Source organism: Brugia malayi, assembly GCF_000002995.4.
Source record: "Brugia malayi strain FR3 genome assembly, contig: Bm_v4_Chr4_scaffold_001, whole genome shotgun sequence".
Lineage (NCBI taxonomy): Eukaryota > Metazoa > Nematoda > Chromadorea > Rhabditida > Onchocercidae > Brugia > Brugia malayi.
The window spans coordinates 7,688,101-7,708,264 of record NW_025062478.1 but is presented as its reverse complement, the minus strand read 5'-3'; the positions used below and the strand labels follow the sequence as shown (position 1 = coordinate 7,708,264).

The 20,164-nt window shown below is 30.8% G+C and overlaps 4 protein-coding genes across 5 annotated transcripts; 2 read left to right on the top strand and 2 right to left on the bottom strand.

Annotated features, from left to right (window-relative positions):
- Positions 1-289: 289 nt before the first annotated feature.
- Bm17767 (Uncharacterized protein) lies at positions 290-962 on the bottom strand (the record flags this gene model as incomplete). Its single annotated transcript, XM_001901626.2, has 4 exons — positions 290-388; positions 477-518; positions 611-740; positions 859-962. The coding sequence occupies 4 exons, from the start codon at positions 960-962 to the stop codon at positions 290-292; spliced, it is 375 nt and encodes a 124-aa protein (XP_001901661.2).
- Positions 963-2,987: 2,025 nt separating this feature from the next.
- Positions 2,988-9,055, top strand: Bm5398 (Uncharacterized protein; the record flags this gene model as incomplete). Of its 2 annotated transcripts, none has more annotated exons than XM_043082047.1 (8): positions 2,988-3,091; positions 5,342-5,520; positions 5,739-5,829; positions 6,075-6,186; positions 6,474-6,675; positions 6,954-7,156; positions 7,365-7,520; positions 8,927-9,055. In XM_043082047.1, 8 exons carry the CDS (start codon positions 2,988-2,990, stop codon positions 9,053-9,055), a joined length of 1,176 nt encoding a protein of 391 aa, XP_042937981.1. The 2 variants fall into 2 exon arrangements, with proteins under 2 accessions (XP_042937981.1, XP_042937980.1); XM_043082046.1 differs by having other exon boundaries at positions 6,075-6,294.
- A 3,044-nt stretch (positions 9,056-12,099) lies between these two features.
- Positions 12,100-13,429, bottom strand: Bma-cat-4 (Uncharacterized protein; the record flags this gene model as incomplete). Its single annotated transcript, XM_001901628.2, has 4 exons — positions 12,100-12,226; positions 12,440-12,524; positions 12,713-12,910; positions 13,264-13,429. 4 exons carry the CDS (start codon positions 13,427-13,429, stop codon positions 12,100-12,102), a joined length of 576 nt encoding a protein of 191 aa, XP_001901663.2.
- A 1,727-nt stretch (positions 13,430-15,156) lies between these two features.
- On the top strand, positions 15,157-19,674 carry Bm10563 (Uncharacterized protein; the record flags this gene model as incomplete). Its single annotated transcript, XM_043082045.1, has 11 exons — positions 15,157-15,214; positions 15,452-15,609; positions 15,954-16,016; positions 16,221-16,355; positions 16,470-16,678; positions 16,896-17,041; positions 18,042-18,199; positions 18,306-18,377; positions 18,654-18,779; positions 19,190-19,398; positions 19,497-19,674. The coding sequence occupies 11 exons, from the start codon at positions 15,157-15,159 to the stop codon at positions 19,672-19,674; spliced, it is 1,512 nt and encodes a 503-aa protein (XP_042937979.1).
- Positions 19,675-20,164: the final 490 nt, after the last annotated feature.

The window sequence follows — 20,164 nt, the reverse complement described above, 5'->3', positions numbered from 1 at the left end:
CTTTTCTTCCAAGTTTGAACAGAACCTTTATTCGTTGCAAACATTTTGTCAAGTAATCTTCTCAGATTTTTTGATATCGTATTGTGATAAAACATTAGTGATGTATTTGAAAATCAGTAGTTGGTCAATACAAATGTGTATAAACAAGTAGTTTGCATCATAACGCTTGTATAATAGATGAAGTAAGCACACTTAATTGATCTAATTGATCATTTGCTGTTTAATTAAAGCTTCCCTCGAATTCTTTAAACCAATAAAGAGTTTTAAATCTGATTTTAAGTGTGAAAGATTAACTAACTTTTCTGTTCAGGGATGCAACATCGCCACTTTTTAATTTAATCTGTTGTTTGAATAAATCAGCCATTTTTATGAGCTGATGAACGCGGCCCTAAACGAATAAATTGGTCTGGAACAATTAGCTATGAATATGCAATAATCTGCTTTTGGATGAGATAGTAATGAAGAGGATAGCAAACCTTTGTCTTGTCGATTTCCTCCTTCACGACTTCAAATTCAGTCTAAAATAAAAGTCATATGTTAGAAACCGTCGATTATTCAAATACAATCTGAAGAAAGCTTAGGAAGTGTTTTGTGAAGGAAGTAAACGTACCAACTCTGGCAATAAGTTGAGATTTTTCTCGCCAAAATAAATTGAGCCATCAGTACCAGCCATGAACGATATGTTTTTTTGTCGCCCAGCATGAAAATACAGATTACCATCAAGCATTACAAGGCGAGATCTGGAAATGGCGTGGCAAATTGGATTTTAAACTTAAAATCATTTCTTATCCAAAATAGGAGACATTTGTCTCCAACAAAATGCAAATTCTGCCAACAAGTTATATTTGCAGATGTTACCTTGAGTCATCATCGAAAAGGTCTAGTTTCTGACCAGAATCGGGTGAGCATAAGAAAGAAAACAGAAGAACGAATAAGAGCGAGTCGAAGCATGACCTCCACATTACCTTTAATATTAGCGTCAGACAGTAAATAATGAATTGCAAAAATGAGTAACAGTCCCTAAGCGTTATGAAACCACACAAGTATAGGACAGAGGTATAAAGGAGAAAGAATAATCATCACATATGAAGCTGCTCTTATAAACTTGATATCATGATAGTTTAATTTACATTTCATATAAACTTTGACTGGAACAACTGATCAGTTCGATCGATTGCTTAGCCATGGAAACTGTCAGTGACACCAAATACTAACATTTCAACTGCTAATGCTAAACATCTCAACTGTCCCTCAGTTTACAGGTCATACCTGAACTGGAAAAAGGCTTCCAAAAACATCACTATTTGTGACAGTTACTGTTGAATATGTCATCTAACCTGTTGACAGCCATTCCTTTTGCTTCCTGAAAAATCTACTTTTATCATTGAGATTCATTAATACCAATCGTTTGTCTTCAGTGATAGACTAAGTCCAATAAATGCTAAACATAATAAAGAGCTATCATTATTCATGAATTTGCAGATTGTTATTTTAGCAAGCATATCACTGCCACGATATTCTTCAGATTCAGGTTCATCGAATCTCCTTCCAATACAACAAGATTTCAGGTTCTAGATTAATCTGATGTGCTCTATACGGACGGATAGCATAAAAAATACATTGCTGAATTTTACTTTATGTATGTTTAATATATGAGGAATATACTGTCACGGATATGTGGAGAAGTGTTGTATATGCCATAAACATGGATGATAAAGTAGAACGCGAATAGAAAGATACGTATTGAAATAAGATTTTTGATATGATCTGGCAGTCTTGAAACAAAATAAGCTCTTCGTGTTTATACATGAATGCTGCAAGCTTGCAAGTATATAATTAGTTTGATAGGAATGTTTGGTGCTGCATATCCGCGGGTACCTGTCCTGTCCCATTGATGTATTTGCAAACTTCTCTTGCCCTCCTTGTCACATCCATCTGTTGCGGTCTTTCAAACGTTATCAGACTGTATAACTACCCCCGTTTATTCCTCACTAACAAAACATTTTGATTTATTTTATTATCATTCTAACATTGCTGGCCATTTGCCAGCTTACTGAACCAAATTGAACGTACTAACGACAGTTGTGTTTACGTCGGCTGCTTAATCTATTTAACTCATTCCTCCGTTAACACATCAATTACCTTTTCGCTTTTAAAGGATGTCCGTGCATGTGCATGAATGTTCATGCATGCAGAATTGTTGATTGCATTCGATCTATTTGACCGACTTTTTGGCGTCAAAACGAAAGTGATAATACTTTCACGGTTCTCTATTCTCTGAATATGACTTTGCCTTATTCCTAATCTGTCACTTTGGATATCAAAGGATACTGCCCAAAAAACAAGGGAGCCTCTTTGAATAATTGTGGTTAGCTTCAGTTATGTAATCTTTACTAGAATAACTAGATAATTATTTAGAGAAAAAAAGGAAAATGAATGTCTTCACAGTTAGTTCTGAACTCAAATCTGTTGAACTCTACAAGAGATTATGAAAATTCGCGCTCTCCTATTGCTTTTTGGCATGCTCAGTATAAGTAAATGCTTTTTTGCTTTTCCTTTAATGTTTTCTTCCAGTTTATTTATGTAGTATACGGTATTCAAGAAATCTCCAGTGTAGTTATTTAGTTATGGTATTTCAAAAATGAATGCTTTGCAGAGTTCTGTGTAATTCCTAAGAATGTTTTTCTTTTCTTACAAATAAGTAAGAGATTAAATTTATCATTTCAAATAAAGAAAAATAAAATAATTGTCTACATTATTGCTGCAATTGACATTCATGCATGCATTGGGTTCTTTAAAAGTCGGTGTGCACATTATATACATCGAACCACACGATCACATTGTATGAGCCTTGATTAAATTAAATGCATCATAATGATGTCCTTGATATTACTAAAATTACCTGTTCTTTACAGTCGGAGACATTTATTCGCGAAAGAAGAAAGCCAATGTCGAAAATGAATGAGAGTGAAAACAGTCGCATTCAGATGGATTTTTTGGAAGTCTGCAGTTTCGGTGATTTGGAACAAGCAAAAGCAATGCTGGAGAATGGGAAAATAGATAGAAGTTTTCAACATCATGGTAACGGATGGTATGTTCTTGTTCATTATCTAAATCTTAGAAATAATTTTTAGTTTCATGAATATCTTTATCTGTTTGTCTTCTTAGACTTCCATGTGTTTGTTTTTTCTATAATTTTCTTTTTTTTAATTTAAGAATTTAGCATTAGATTTGGTGGAAGTGATGTATTGCTTCATTCTATCTTCGCATTTCATGAAGACTTATTTCAGTCGTCCTCATTTATGGTGTCGTCCTCATTCTTTTCTTAGGTACCAAGGATTAAGTTGACCTTATACCTACTTTATTTTGGAATGTTTGAGATGTTTTTTATAAACATTTTCATAAAAAAAAGTATGGACGTAGTGAACTTTCCTAGTATGTAGGCATTAGTTTAAATTTAATTATCTTAAATGTTTACGAGTGTCAGTGTACTCGTTTCCGATTGCATGCTGTAAAATTTTCGTAACATTCACATTGAACTCGTAATATACTTCTATCACGAAACATCTGAATGATGTAATGCTGAAGTATCATTGAGAATTGGAAAAGGTAATTAATATTCACCACTGTTTTTTGTGTTGCTCACAAGCTCACCAGCTAATTTGTGGCTTATTCAATTCAAAGGTGTTACGAATCATAGGTCTGTAATGGCTTATCTATTTGTTTATTCAATGATACTGAATTCTGAGAAAAAACTTTTGATGCTATCAGAGGATTAGTTAAAACAGAATGGATTGTTCAAAATATTTTTCAGCAAATAATTATGCATTTGTTATGTGGCTTGCTAACTGTTTGTTACTAAAATTTTCAAGCAGATAGTTTTACACTGCCGTTCGTATAATTGATGGTGATTTAAAACGTTAACAAGTAGACATGAATGAGTAGAAGAAAATTAAACTATTCTAATCCGCTAATTAACTTTCTGATGAAAATTTAATCCGCTAATTAATTTGTTTAATGAAAACTAACTGTTCTAATTAAGATGTGTAATTTGGAATATATTTGCATTATCAACAAAAAAATTTAGAGGAAAAGTATTTTATAAAAAAATAAGAACGAAAAATTTCTTTTGCTATTTCTGATGTTTTCTTTTGTTCCATGCTAATATTCTTTGCTGAAATTTGAGAAAAGCGTGAGCTATCTTATTATAGTCATTTATTTCGATTATGATGTAAAAGATTTAGATGAAGCTTGATTTCAATTTATAAACATTATTTGTTTCTTCTTTACTATCAATTTTTGTTATTTAAATTCTACATTTGCAACTTTTTTTTATTTTTATGAAATAAATTGAAATAAAAAAAAATAAACTGAAATCTTATGGGCATGTTGTTTGCTTGTAAGACATTAGTTTATTCCGATGTTTTATCTTTATTGGTTTTCTCCGAAAAATATTATTTAGATCAATTTTTTATTCTATGAAGGTGGCCGTTTGACTGATATCAGCTATTAGCAATATTAATCATTCTATTATTCATGATGTCTTCAGTTAAACGAAATTGTTCACTCTTATAATGTGAATCTGTTGTTACTGGCCTTGCTGAAATCCCTCTGTACTTGGAATTATAATTTCCAACTGGATCTAACTGTTGAAAATTAAAGTTTTACCTGTGATTACATAAGACACAAATTTCTGCTGTTTTCATTTCTCTTTCCACTTTATATTGTCACATTTTTTTTGCAAACTATTTCCATTATTAGTTGTCGAATTTTGATTTTATTTAAAAGGATGTTCCTCAGAAGGATTCCTATTGTTTAACTTCTGATCCTTAGAAGAATAATAGCACTAAATATTTTAAAATTAAATAAATGCTTGGCTAAAAAGCTACATGGGTAGTCATTATTCATTCTTATATGCTTTTTGAACATAATTAAATATGTGAATTATTCATTCTTATATGCTTTTTGAACATAATTAAATATGTGACTGTTTACAGGATAGGGGTAATGATTGCATGAATTGAGTATTATGTAGAGTACTATTTATTATAAACATTCAAATTGGTGAACTTAATTTTCATTTAGCAAAGCTTGAATTAGTTGTAAGTGCGTAGCACTTATCCTGATCAGTTCATAATATACTCACATTGCCATCTAAATCATGATTTCAATTAATAATAAGTTAATCATTACTTATTGTTTCTGTCTCTTTTATAGCGAATTTATTGCCTGTCGCTTATTTGGACATGTAGTTATGGAAGAAAGGAACTATCCTCAAATTACTGAATCCTTTTTATTAAAGTTTGTGTAGTTTATTTGTGAAGGCGACTTCATGTTTTAGGACCGCTCTTCATTGGGCAGCACGACGTAATCATCAAGAGATTGTTGGTCTACTTTTACGTGCTGGTTTTGATCCAGAAACGCCTGCGAAAGATGGAAAAACACCCCTGGATCTAGTAACTAGCGAGGCTGTGAAAGAAATTTTTAAGCAATCTGTTAATATTAAGACAAATCAAAAAGGTGGATCATATGTAGTATCGAGATAATCTTATTTGAATGCTGAATTCATAAAAAGTGATATGAAAATAAAGTAGGAAAAGATGTTTTTCTGTTAAAAATGATAATAATAACTTTCACTAGTGATTGTCATGCAATTTATGAATTTTTATTACCTGTTATTCTCTCATGCTCTTAATATTGCTGTTTGACTTTCTTTTATCGTTGAATCGTACTTTTAGATACCCACACAGTTCTGGTAAGTCATGAAATGAACTCTAACGGGAAGTTCAGTTCCTTGCACGACACTCGTTTTCTTCTTGTTCGAACAAGGCGATTCTTTTTTATTTTATTTTAATATATTCAATTTAAAAGAAAAAAAATCATGTAAATTTACGGCTATTGCACAGTCGTTACTATAAAAGTAGTTTAAAGTAACTATTTTCCATAAGTAAATCGAAGAAAGAACAATGAGACGACGTTGTTACTGTGAGAAAAAATTTACCAAAACATCGAATCATAATTTGGATTATCTGAGTACTTGGTTTGCATATGACTTTATATTTTAAAGATTTCAGTATTGCGGACGGGAAAGAATGTTTCAAACGTGTTGCCCTTCCTGGATGCGTCTCCATTAATGCTCTAAAATTGACAATTGAAAGAGCGATGAAAAAAGGAGAAGTTTTGGAAGTAATCACATTACCAGATAAGGTGAAAATAGAGACGGAGGAGCAGATTAGGGATTTGACGAATCATCAGAAAGTGGAAGTTCTTTTTAATTCGGCTGTAATGAACGAGGTGTTTTGTTCTTATTTAAAATTTATTAGGGTGTTAGGAAAGGAAAACAATAAAAAAGTTATTACTGAAGTAAAGAATACATATAATAAAGATAAAATTATTGCTGAAAGTTTGAAAGCAATGTTATTCGTTTAATTTTACATGCATGGAACGATCTTAAATTGTTTGGAAAAATACAGGAAAAGAATTGTGTACAAAAATTATCACCGCATGAAGATAAAGTTGTGCACTCAGAATGTGCACCTAAATTTGTCAGTGTAATTAACAAATATTTAAATGAATCGGCATCTTATGGAAGATCCGTCGATAATATTATATCACTTAGCGACACTGGTAACTCTAATGATGTTGATAATTCTTTCAGCGGGATGAAGGGTTCAGGTAATGCTTAAATCTTGTTTTTCTGTTTTGTCTTTGCTGGTTTTTTAAATATTTACAAGCAAAATGAGGTTGATTTTGGTTTTGGATTTATTCACTGCTGATGTCGTGTTTCACTGTTCCTTCCGAAAGAAACAGTTAAAAAACTATTAAGTACATTCATCACTACATTCCATTTCACTAATAGCTTGCAGTAAGATGATTTTTGGATGATTCATTAGTTGAATTTTATTGCCAAATTTTCAATTTTCTTTTAAAATTGAATACAGTGTTTGTTCCAGATCCAATCTCTAATGAGCAGATGATGAATATGAAAATTTCTGAAGTAGCAGTAACATCCGAATGTTTTTTAACTAATCATTCGTTCAGTTCTAATACTAACATTACGATCCCACCTAAAATATTGGTAGAAGAGATGATTCAACTGCAAATGATTAGTTCACGGCAGAGTGATGATGAAATTGATTTGGATAAATCTGTACAGGTTGGTTGCATTCTTTTGTCAACCTTAAGAAACTACTTTAAAAACTCATCTGATAAATTAATTATGGTAGAATCTGTGAAACTGGCAAATAAACTCTGAACGTCTACATTCTTCAGTATTTAATCTTTCAACTCTTTCGTCCGATACTTACAAATCCACTATTTCTTCCGCATTGTGAATTGAGTGAAATTTGATAACGTATTTCCAGATATCAAAATCAGAAACAAAGAACGATTGTAAGTTAGCAGAATCCGGAAGCGAGATAGGAACGGAATCTTCAGTCTTGTCTCTGTCACCGGAAGTCGATGTAAATAACAGCACTGTTTGCTATATTACAGAATCCAATTGTTTTGCTGCTGTTCAGGTAAAGCAATTTTTCTTCTCATAAGTATTGTTCGCTTTCTATAATATTTAGTTGTATTGAAACATAATTGTATGAAGGCAGTTTAGCTGACCTGTGGTTATTGCAAATTATCTTTTCTTTGGCAGGCGATAGTGAACTTTATTCAATAGATTAGATTAGATAGATAGATAGATTAGATTAGATGAGAAGATTAGATTAGATTAGATTAGATTAGATTAGATTAGATAGATTAGATTAGATTAGATTAGATAGATTAGATTAAGATTAGATTAAGATTAGATTAAGATTAGTTAAGATTAGAAGATTAGATTAAGATTAGATTATAAGATTAGATTAAGATTAGATTAAGATTAGATTAAGATTAGATTAAGATTAGATTAAGATTAGATTAAGATTAGTTAAAGATTAGTTAAAGATTAGTTAAAGATTAGTTAAAGATTAGTTAAAGATTAGTTAAAGATTAGTTAAAGATTAGTTAAAGATTAGTTAAAGATTAGTTAAAGATTAGTTAAAGATTAGTTAAAGATTAGTTAAGATTAGTTAAGATTAGATTAAGATTAGATTAAGATTAGATTAAGATTAGATTAAGATTAGATTAAGATTAGATTAAGATTAGATTAAGATTAGATTAAGATTAGATTAAGATTAGATTAAGATTAGATTAAGATTAGATTAAGATTAGATTAAGATTAGATTAAGATTAGATTAAGATTAGATTAAAGATTAGATTAAGATTAGATTAAGATTAGATTAAGATTAGATTAAAGATTAGATTAAGATTAAGATTAAGATTAGATTAAGATTAGATTAAGATTAGATTAAGATTAGATTAAGATTAGATTAAAGATTAGATTAAGATTAGATTAAGATTAAGATTAGATTAAGATTAGATTAAGATTAGATTAAGATTAGATTAAGATTAGATTAAGATTAGATTAAGATTAGATTAAGATTAGATTAAGATTAGATTAGAAGATTAGATTAAGATTAGATTAAGATTAGATTAAGATTAGATTAAGATTAGATTAAGATTAGATTAAGATTAGATTAAGATTAGATTAAGATTAGATTAAGATTAGATTAAGATTAGATTAATAGATAGATAGATAGATAGATAGATTAAGATTAGATTAAGATTAGATTAAGATTAGATAGATAGATAGATAGATAGATAGATAGATAGATAGATAGATAGATTAGATAGATTAGATAGATAGATAGATAGATAGATAGATAGATAGATAGATAGATTAGATAGATAGATAGATAGATAGATAGATAGATAGATAGATAGATAGATAGATAGATAGATAGATAGATAGATAGATAGATAGATAGATAGATAGATAGATAGATAGATAGATAGATAGATAGATAGATAGATAGATAGATCACTGTTATTACAGGAAGAATGGGACAAAATTATTGTCCAGGATCTTTCACGTAAACGAACGCTTCAAATAACATTGGTTATCGGTTGTATTGTTGGTTTTGGTGGTTTAACGTATATACTTTACAAAAAGTGGAAAAGCTGAGCAGTTATAATTGTTGAAAATGTTCTTAGATAAAAAATTTATTTTTTGCTGTTTATGAGGATTGATTATCCACACTTTTATCCATATTTCCAAGAAATTTCTATTTTTTGAAGCTTCCTATAAAGCAAATATATTGTATTATACTCCTCCCATATTTTCTTTATTAGAAATGGGGCATTTGGTGTCAGATCTGATTCCAAGAGAGCACTTTATGCAAGAATTAAGCTAATTTAATTTGATTGTTAAAAATTTCGTTAGAGTTAGGTTTTTCTTGCATGAAACAAGTTTTTGACATTAATGTAAAAAATGCAGTGGTGCGAAATAAATGATTCTTGCATTTCTTGTTTTTTAACCGTAGCACTGTTCATCTTTTTTTAAAAGTGTAACTTCGAAGTATTCGCCATAAAAGAATTGAAATAATTTTGGATTTGTTCTTCGCATGAAATATAACATGGCATAGAACTGATTTAAAAAATTGACTAAAATTCAGATGGATGCAACTTACAACGATGAGCCATTTACATAGCTTTCTCTTATTTAGTCTTTCTTATACTGAACGTATAAAAAACGCAAGTGTGCAACTCATGAGCTGAGATCAGTGAAGGTTGAAGCGACAATATTCACAACTAAAGATACTGTAGAAGTAGTTTTCTGAAAAAAGTTTCTTTTTTATTCTGCATTAATATGCATATAAGAATGAGAGAGACTTAAATAATCTCATTGTCTGCAAATGAAACAGGTTGAAGAAATAGAGAGTCAAGACTAACATATTTTTATACTTTATTAAATACAATAGGAAATTCTTTGTTAAACAGTAAATTTGACAATCGAATTAATGTCAAAGGTTAAACGGATCGTTTGAAGTGTACATGAGCTCTGTTTACCATGTGTCCATTAAGCTGGTCAAACAACATTATCATGCATATTCCACATGTTCCCTCAGTTCTCTTCAAATTTCCAAAAATTCTGAACAAGTTTTTTATTATTCTATACATATCGAAAGATGAGATGTAAGATCAGACTTCTTCATCTATTACAAAAATGTTGAAATGTCAAACCGGGTTCATCCAAAGAATGCTACAACTCAGATTCTGAGCTCTGTAAAGTTACTGTAATAGTAACTGTCCTAAAAGTTAGATTGTAGATTATAATTAATAAGGAAGGTGGTAAGAAACTATAAATCCATGAAATCGAAGATTATGATTTTGCTACATTTTCTACTTACCAATAAGCTATTCAATATTTAAATCATTGTTACGAATTTTAATATAATATCACTAAATTCCTGAGAGCCGTTTTTAAGATGATCTGAATTCATTAGTCAGGGGGTATACAAATGAAATAGTCTGGCGATATATTTGATCAATTTTTCAGGAAATAGTAGTATGTTGCGATCATTAAATCTGATCAATGAAAATTAATAAGCAGTTCTTACTTTGTACATATAATTAGTTAGAGATGAAGTAACTGTCAGTGTTGCACGTTAACTGACCAATAATGGGATGAAATACATGAAGCGAATGAGCGGTCATTTCCTTGGCTAAGAAAATTGACGATGAGTAAAGCTTCTGCAATCACTCATTTACAGTTTCAAATGTCATTTGCGATAGTTTTGAATTATACTTCATTCAATGACAAATGGTGCGTAGGTGAGGAAAAAAGATGGATTCCACATTTTTTTAAACTAAATTTCTCATTTCTACTCAAAAACATTATCAGGAGAGAGCAGTAGACGAAAGAAATGAATAGAGATGAATAAAACATGAGAACTTTTAAACAAAGTTCATTACGATCCAGGATGTCGGCAGGTATTCTACTCAAATTTTTTGACGAGCATCAGAATATCGAAAAACATACACATACAACACACATACATACATGAATAAATAAACGGAAGTATACTCAGCAAATCTTCAAGTAGAAAAAAAAATTTTTTTTTTCTAAAGCTTGAATGAGAGAGTATAATACTATGCGATACAATACTATGCCATATAATCTCCACTGCAACATTTGTCCTCATACTTTTTTAAAACATGAACTGAGGTGAATTCTTCTGATTGCTTGTATCTCATGGCGTTTACAATGAGTTTTATTAAAAGTTCAAATGACACCAATGCCATGCGCCATTTCATCAAGCTAGCAAGAATGTGTATAGCAGAAAATAGAAGTATTCTGATGAAGTGATTTTGAAGAACTTTTTGGTCAGAAAAGTAGATGATTTAGGTTAATTAAGTTCACTTGACTTGCTTTAAGTCTGTAGAACTTGAACTGAACCTTTTGCTTCTTATCTGCTAGCGAGATCGAATCAAATATGGTTTATTTCCTTTATAAATGTGATTTGATACTGCAAAAATATATAGTCGAGTAATTGAAACAGCGAAGGAATAAATGGTCTGTTAAAGAGGAGGACTCCCCTTTCTTTTTTGTTGACTGATTAGAGAAGATTTTTAAGGATGTAGGAAGTGGGCTGGCTTAGCAGATTAACATTTACAATGAAGAACAATGAAGACAGATGTACATTTACTATTTGAGGTGTAGATAAACGATTTATTGTTTCAAAGAATGGCATATAACAAAGAAATAACGAATTGGTTTATAGTAAACATTATTCTAAACACTTAGTGTGTAATAAAAATTTCTTCGGTTTTCCGACAAGTGTTGCTGTTTTGCATGGTGTACTATCTGTTCCTGTATAACTGGGGCTTTAAATGCCATTTGTTTTGACTAGGGAGAATATTTTCTAAGAGAAAGAATTCTGGGAAGACATAATACTGATAAAGTCAACATCGTTTCCAAATGTATTCACTGAATCTGAATCTTACATCCACTGCATGAATGTTTCTTGAATTTGAAATGATTCCTATCATCCTTTGATATCTTGTATGAATATTGTACTGCTGTCCATTACACTTTTTCTAATTCATATGATGGGACAGTATAAAAAAATCAAATAAAGTAAGACTAATTTCTAGTGGCATTATAGCTAATATACGATTCTTCATTCTTCAACTTTTATTCATCTGTGTAGTGTGCATATGATGATATTAAGTTTTGATTAATTTTAAGAATTCTTCCCTCGTCTTAGAATCCTTTCGGAAAACATCCATCATACAGCTGGTGATAGTAACGGCGTTGATTTTCTGGATACCGCGCATAATCATGCACATGTGACTAGAAACAATTATTTGTTATTGTCTTGGTATATGTTTGTTTATAATTTAGAAACTTTTATTACACTGCAAGTGTTTTGGCACCTACTAAAAATGCAGATAAAAGTATCTCCGATTTTAATTTTGATGTCTAAATTGTTCTGAAATTCTTTTTCAGAAAGAGTAAGAATAAAATCAATTAATTACTGCAAATATGAAAGATAAAAAAAAAAACCTAGCTTCTATGACAACACCAACACCAAGTGGTTGCACGGCTTTGATTAATGCTGCTGCTATTTGCTTTGTTAATCGTTCTTGCACTAAATTCTTGTTATGATTCTTCATTGTATATGAAATTATTTCAAAAATGCATGAATTTATTGTAGTGAGTCAGATGATAAGTCTGCTGACTTATGGAATGGAAAAAATGAGTTATCATTACAATCTAAAAATTCGAAGATTTATTGACACTGATTATTAATTAAAATTTATTGGAATTAACTTGTACCTTGTAAACGTCGGCTAAACATTTCAACAATACGGGCGATCTTGCTGAGACCCAAAATTTTTTTGTTCGGTATGTAACCGATATGTGCTTTACCAATGAAAGGTACTAGGTGATGTTCACACAAGGAAAAAATCTCGATATCCTTAACGATCACCATGTCATCGTGATCTTCATTAAACACTGCTCCGTTAATCAAATCTATAAGTAAGTTGAAATGAGATAGGAAAAGAAGATCAGAAAAACTACATGCTCAATATTTTGAAATCAGTAAATTTGTTATCCTTAAGCTTTAGCAGTTAATCATTCTGCATTTTCTTCATTTATTTCTGGGCTTATTTGATAACATAACTCTGCTTTTATGAAAAATTTTGGGCAGAATAAAAAGCTGAAAACATTTCAAAATCAGCTTATCAAAATCCTATTTATCACCATTTTCTTACCATTGGAATGCTTTTGTGCGCAAGGCAGATTTCAACGGTTATACGGTTATTTTGCTAAAGTAGAAGTTGAGAATCATATGGGAAACAAAAATGTATGAGTAACAAATTTACCATCTAAGTTGTCTTCATAGCCTTTGGTGAAGAAAAGCATAGCTCGGGCAGCTCTCTCGGGAGTTTTAATTAATCCTGGACGTTTGCAGTCATCTGCACAATGTCGGATAATAGTTTCATAGGACTGACGTAAATTTTCCTGCTTTGTCGATGAATGTTGCACCATATTATTGCACTGGATCTGCTGCATCTGCATATTTTTCTGTACTTTCTTTATCCATTAGAAATGAGCAAAAGCAAAAGTAAACTTCAAAAATTTACTTTCAATTTTTTTTCTTTTTGTATAATTGTAAGCATTTGCAGAAAGGTTTATGTCCAAAAAAATGTAAAATGAGGGAAGCCTAATTCAAATGCATATCCAACATTCGATTTTTAGAATGTTCAACATCAACTATTGATGAAATATTTCTCTGATAAGGTTTTTGGATATACAAGCCTAAGGCGATTTTCAATGACATAGTTTTAAATTCTAAGCGCTTTCCTTTTTCCCTTTTCAAAAATAAATGGCAATTATACAGGTACTGAACTAGCAGATAGACTGTTTTTAATATTGTTAGCAACAGAGCGAAACAAGAATGAAATATCTGATTTAAAACTTTTTAATGAACAATTACTAAAATTTTGCAGTTTCCATAAATATTTGAATGGTTTTGAGAAAAGAATGATGAAAGAAAGATAAATGAACTAAACAAAGAAAAGAAGGAAAAAATATATTCTAAATTAGGTTTTTTATCCTACGAAAATGAGAATATATTTCAAGGATGCTTATATGCGACGATAAAATACTTTGTTTTAGCATTTCCTTTTTTTGGATACACAGATTAATTCTGTTTTTTACAAAGAGACAAGAAGAAAGAAGAGACCAAAACTTTTGAATGCTTTAGAGAGAACTTAAAAGAGGTAGCAAAATACTTTCATTTGCTTTGGTATTTCCTTTTTTGGTTATGCAAGATTGAAGCAAGATGCAAGATAAGTTTCAATTCTCGATATACTCGTTTCGGTTAGGAGCGATATTGTATTCCATTTTCATGTCTTTCATATTCCTCAAAAATACGTCATCCTTTCTTTCGTCTTTGAAAACATTATATTCCAGTAGTCTCGATGATTGCTGAGGAAACTAGTGGGAAAATGCATTTCAGAATTTACAAATACTTCATGCTTAGTTATAGAAAAAATGAATTCATTTATGCTATATAGCTAAAAAATACTTTAGCTAACAGTTATACATATGACTGCAATCTGACCTAGTCTATCTGGCAATATGGGCTGGTGTATACTCTAAGTTTCCTGAACGAGTGCAAATGTGCATTGAAAGACACCGCTATAGCATGTATTGAAGAAATTTGAGCAGCAATTCGAAGCAAAATGATTATTTCCTGATGGTTGGCGGTATTTAATATCTCGAAGCTCTTATATGGCGCCGCTTTAATTGCGTTTCTTATCGATTGGAGGATTTATGTATAAGCAGAATAATCATGCTCGAGATATCATTGTCCGATATGTTTGAGAAATTGAATAGAAGGAGGAACAGATGCGGAATTGAACTGAGAGGAAAAAAGCGCCGTAGATGAAGTCAGGAATATCGAGAAGACAAGAAAAGTAAGGAAAATGAAGTAGAGAAGAGGTCAGACATGGAACAAAAAATATGAGAGCAAATCCAGGGAAAAATTCTGCTGAGAAAAATCTTTCTCACTCATAAGAAAAGTAAATTAAAAACAAAATGAGAACTGCCATCATAGCATTGGTGACTTTGTCCACCCTCCTCTTTGACATCTTGGAAATTTATTCAATTTCTCATCAATTGTTTTTAAATATCGTCTGAAGCATGATAAATCAGTTATTCAAGCTAATACATTTCTTTCTATCGGTCTGTTCTGATAGCAACCGGAAAAAATGCAGTCTAATGCCAACACCACTCCAGCTGATTCAGGAGAGCCAAAAACTCAAGATGGTTACTTCACTCTTCTTTTGTTTCAGATGTTTTGTTATTTCAGTAATGGGTTAAATAAATTTGGACTTTGAAGATCAGAAAAAAAGAAAGTTAAGTAAAGAGGATGGAAAAGTCTTTGGCAGTCAAAAGTTCCTTGACGAGACCAAAGGCCTCAGAAGATAAATAATGGATAAAGGAAGTTAAGTAATAATGCATCTTTCCTCTTCTTTCTTTAAATAATCTCTGCTATTGAAATAGATAATGAAGAGAAATTGTACACAAAAGCGATTATGCGAGCATATGCACGAAGGTCAGCACTGCTGGAGCCAACAGCAATACATCCACCTGGCCTGATACTGAATGATGACACACTTCAAGAAGGGCCTGAAATGCAAGAAGGCGAACTTACTGACGGGGTCTATTCCTTTGCACTCTTGCCTGCTGATAAATTTTTGACAACATTTTATAGTTAAGATATAAATTAAATGACTAGCTACAACGAACTGATAACATATCAGGAGAAAAGATTATTGGATTCGTGTAAATGTTAAATTTGAAAGGTATTCTACTTTTATTGACATCTTACGCTGTTATTGATACTATCCATTAGAACTAGTTATAGCTGGATGAAATACTGCTGAAAATAATTATTAAGCTAATTTCATTCCAAATTTCGTTTAAATATCCAAAGAGAAAAAATTAAGAAATTTTCAAAAATAGCAAATGAACTGGATGAAGAGATTAAAAAGATTTCTTCCAGCTTTCCGACTTGACCGATGAGGAAAATTATCGTCATTCTCACACAAAGTCGCTGTCCAAGAAGGTCTTAATCATTTAGCTGCTACTTTATAATCAATAAAATATTTAACTCTGCATGTGAAATTATAAATAATACGATTTACATTACTTCAATCATTGCATTCAAATTAAATCGAAAAGTAAATTAGACTTGGGCTAAATTAAACTAAGAGTTAAATATTCTATAGTTTTTTCATCTTGTCATATTCGTTCTAGTCATTCTTTGCAGCTATTCATGAAACTTTTAAATGATCCACGCGTCTGGTCATTAACTGCACTGAACCTTATAGTAGCAGTAACATGTTTCGCCATACTTATCATTACGGCGGTCTTCCTTATTAAAATAGTGGATGTTAACAAGACGGTATTGTCTCTCACTGTCCTTTTGTTGACATCTCGAAAATATGAAATTGTTTATATCTATTAGTGAATGCTTTAGAGAAACAAGCAAGGAATAAAAAAGTAAAAGCTTTCGTAGATAGCAAAAATCTCCAACCGAGAACAACCATGTCTATACCAGTGGAGTGAATGGAGCTTATGCTCGGAAACATGCTCGTCCTCTTCACGTCTACCCTCTCGATCACGACATGTCCTTAACAAAACCATTATCCAAGCTCGTGGTCGTTTTCCTGCTTGTCCCAGTAATTTGGAAACAATGACTGAATATATGCCTTGCAACGTCTATAGGTATCAGTTTTTACAAACATAAACTTTGCAATATTTTACAAATTATATACCTACAAATTTTCATATCATTATAAAAGTTTTTAAGAGTCATATAAGATCATTGATGATATTATGTTATAGATTTTAAATAAACTTCACATTGACTCAAAAGCAAATCAATTGGATGAAGAGATTAAAACGACTTCTTATCTCAAATAATTTATTAAAAGTACTTTAGATGTCCAGTAAATCTTAGTTCCTTTACTACCTGGACTCAATGTTTCTACAAAGATCCTAACATCCGTGAAGCAGGCGGTTGCTACAGAATGCGCGATCTTCCTACCACAAATCAGCTTATATATATGGATACCGACAATCTTGTTAGTGATTGCAACTGTCCTGATTACATTGTTTAAACACTTGTTATTCATGCCTCAATTTTACACTGCACTGTGAAAGAGACACTATCTCTTGTCTTGTTTAAATAAACTCGCAACAGAAGAACTATCTCGGTTTTGAATTACTTGAAATGAACTATCGTCTTGCCTTCGTCGCAATATTAGGAGATCAAATGAATCTGCAAGTGATATGAATTGAAAATTTGCTGCTGTAAAACTTTGAAAAACTATAAGTTTTGTGTTTCAAACTTCTTAGAATTATGTCTACAAATTTTAAGTTTTTCAAATTACTTTTGCTTTAAACAGCCGTCGAATATTTTCTAAAACAATAAAAACTACAAATATGTTGTCGAAAATGATCTAATTAATCACTGATGTTGTTAATATCAGCTAAGAGAAGAAAAGACTGAGAAGATTTAGAAATTTTTGGATAAGGAATTGAATAAGTCCAGCAACTGATTTTTAACTTATTTGGATATAGATAGTGTTGAACTACTTTTCAACTGAATCTACTTCAAAGTAGAAAAGGAAAATTTTTATATAACGATAGTTTTTCAAAGTTATTTACATAATTTTTAAGCTTACAATTCGAAGTAATTTTATGCAAATTCATGGATATGTATAGCCAGTTTTTCGAATAAATAATATAAAATTGAATGGAAAATAAATTAAAGCATTAATTTTGATCAGTTGTTCCATAAAAATGATAAATTCAAAAATGAATCCAATCGCCTTACAGGAATCGCAGGAAAGTATCGTTTATTGGTTATATTCGTATTAAATATGTAAAACACAAAATCGTGTTTTACATGGCTATTACTGAAAGGAATTGAGAAAGTATTGCTAAAAGTGAAAAGAAAAGATCATCACGAAAAATACAACTATCTAAAAAAAAAGTTTTTTGTTCACATTAAAAGAAAAAGAACAATTTAACCAAAAAGAATGGAATATCATGATAAATCGCATGATTATTTGAAGATTTTCAGAAGACGAAAGCGAATTGTTTGATACGAAGATCATACATGGATATGCGCAGAAGTCTGCGCTTTCTAATGAGAAAGCAATACTTCCTCATCAGGAAGAAACCGAACAAAAGACTCTTGATGATGAACCTGAAATGAAAGAGGGATGTTTAACACAGGAGGTAACTTTGCAATTCGCAATTCATTAAATACTCACAAACTAAACATACTTGTTGGTGCGGGAATAATGCTTAGATTTCCAAAATCTGAATAAAAACGGTTTTTTAGCTATCTGATGTAACTGAAATCGAGGAAGATATCGCTTCTTCTTCCCTATCCTTTTCATACACTCTATATAAGGTAATCTTAGTTGTTAATTAACTGCTTAATTTCTCATTTGTCTCTCTGTTTGATGATTCTAATATTTAGCTTAAAATTGTAATTTATAATAACTGATTAATTTGTACAACTATTTTGATTAGTGCTCTACCATTATTTGGATGTTAGACCACTAATCACAATCAAAAAATTAAAAAAGTTACGTCATTAAAATAATTATTAATACATCATTACTAATTATGACTATCTTCTTTTCGGCAAAGTTTGATATTTTGTATACTTTATTATTGCTCGTAGCGAATTATGCGTGATCCACGTGTACGAATGCTAACCGCAGTAAATTTTATGGTAATTCTGTTATGCCTTTGCTTATTTATAACTATAACAGTCTTTCTGATTAAGACACTTATTGTCAACAATAAGGTAAGTATGATGTTTTTGATTACTAATTAACCTATATCTGAATTAAATTCACACATTTCTAGTTTTTATTGAATGAGGTTAGAGAATTAAGTTATTAAATCTCTGAAAGTCAACTAAAGATTAAAAATACCCAGTGTTTAATTGATCGGATAGTTATAGCTTGAAGACCCGAATGTTTTTGTTTAGCATATATATATATATGATTAGCCGACTTCTGGTATATTTAAACAAATCCCGTTCTGTTTAAATCAGCAATCAGCAGATTAGCATTAGCTAGTTATCATCGAGTGAAATAATTCCTGAATATGCTTTCATAAATGAACATGAAACAAATAATGCAATTGTATTTCGCTCCTAGACAATTTTATTAAATCCACATAAAAGTTACTGAAAAAAGCTGAACTTAGCAGATAGCGAAAATATCAGAAAATGAATTGCCATGCATGTATCAGTGGAGTGAATGGAGTGCATGCTCAGAAACATGCATGAGCACTTCAGAAATGCCATCTCGATCACGTCATGTACATAAAAAAAGTATTATACGTTCCCGCGGTAAATTTCCGCCTTGTCCTGAAAATTTGGCAACAATGGTTGAAAGAATGCCTTGCAACATTTATCGGTACTATTATTTTTTTCTTTTTATGTTCTGCTTTCATATTGGTATATTTCCAAAATTAAAGGTGACATTTATTTGTATCTAAATTGAGCAAATTGCAGATGTCCGATAAATCTCAGTTCAATCACTGGATGGACTCAGTGCTTCTATAAGAATCCAAGCAAGGGTGCAGCAGACGGATGCTACAGAATACGTGATATCCCCACTGTTAACCAGCTTATTTATATCGATACCACAAATGTTACAGAAGATTGCAAATGTCCTTCCATCGTTTTTTAAATTTCTGTTTAGTTTCTAGAGCGTCCCATTAAAAAAACATTTCTATTAAATAATTGTTTTGTCCATTAAAATATTTCTGTAAAAAAAGTATTTCATCAGTCATTTGTGCCTTTGATTGAGATTTGTGAATTAACTCTTAGTTAAGAATTCGATTGCTAAGATGTTAATTTTTGATAATGTAATCAATATTTATACTCATTAATATTTCCTTGTTGAATACTAATGTACCTATGATTCCATGCTTTCAAAAAAAGTGATTCATGTTAAACCAGAACTTAAAAATTCAGTTCTTTTAAAAACTTTCTTCCGTAACGAGCAAATCAAATTACAATTAGGAGCAAAATTTTAAAGCAACCATTGGCTATTTATTTATCATATTGTTTTCTTCCAAAGATACAGCATATTTGCTGTAAATTGATGTAGCAAAAGATCAAGCGTTGTTACTAAAAAAGCAAATTAAATATAAGCAACTGGAATTCAGAAAGAAAAA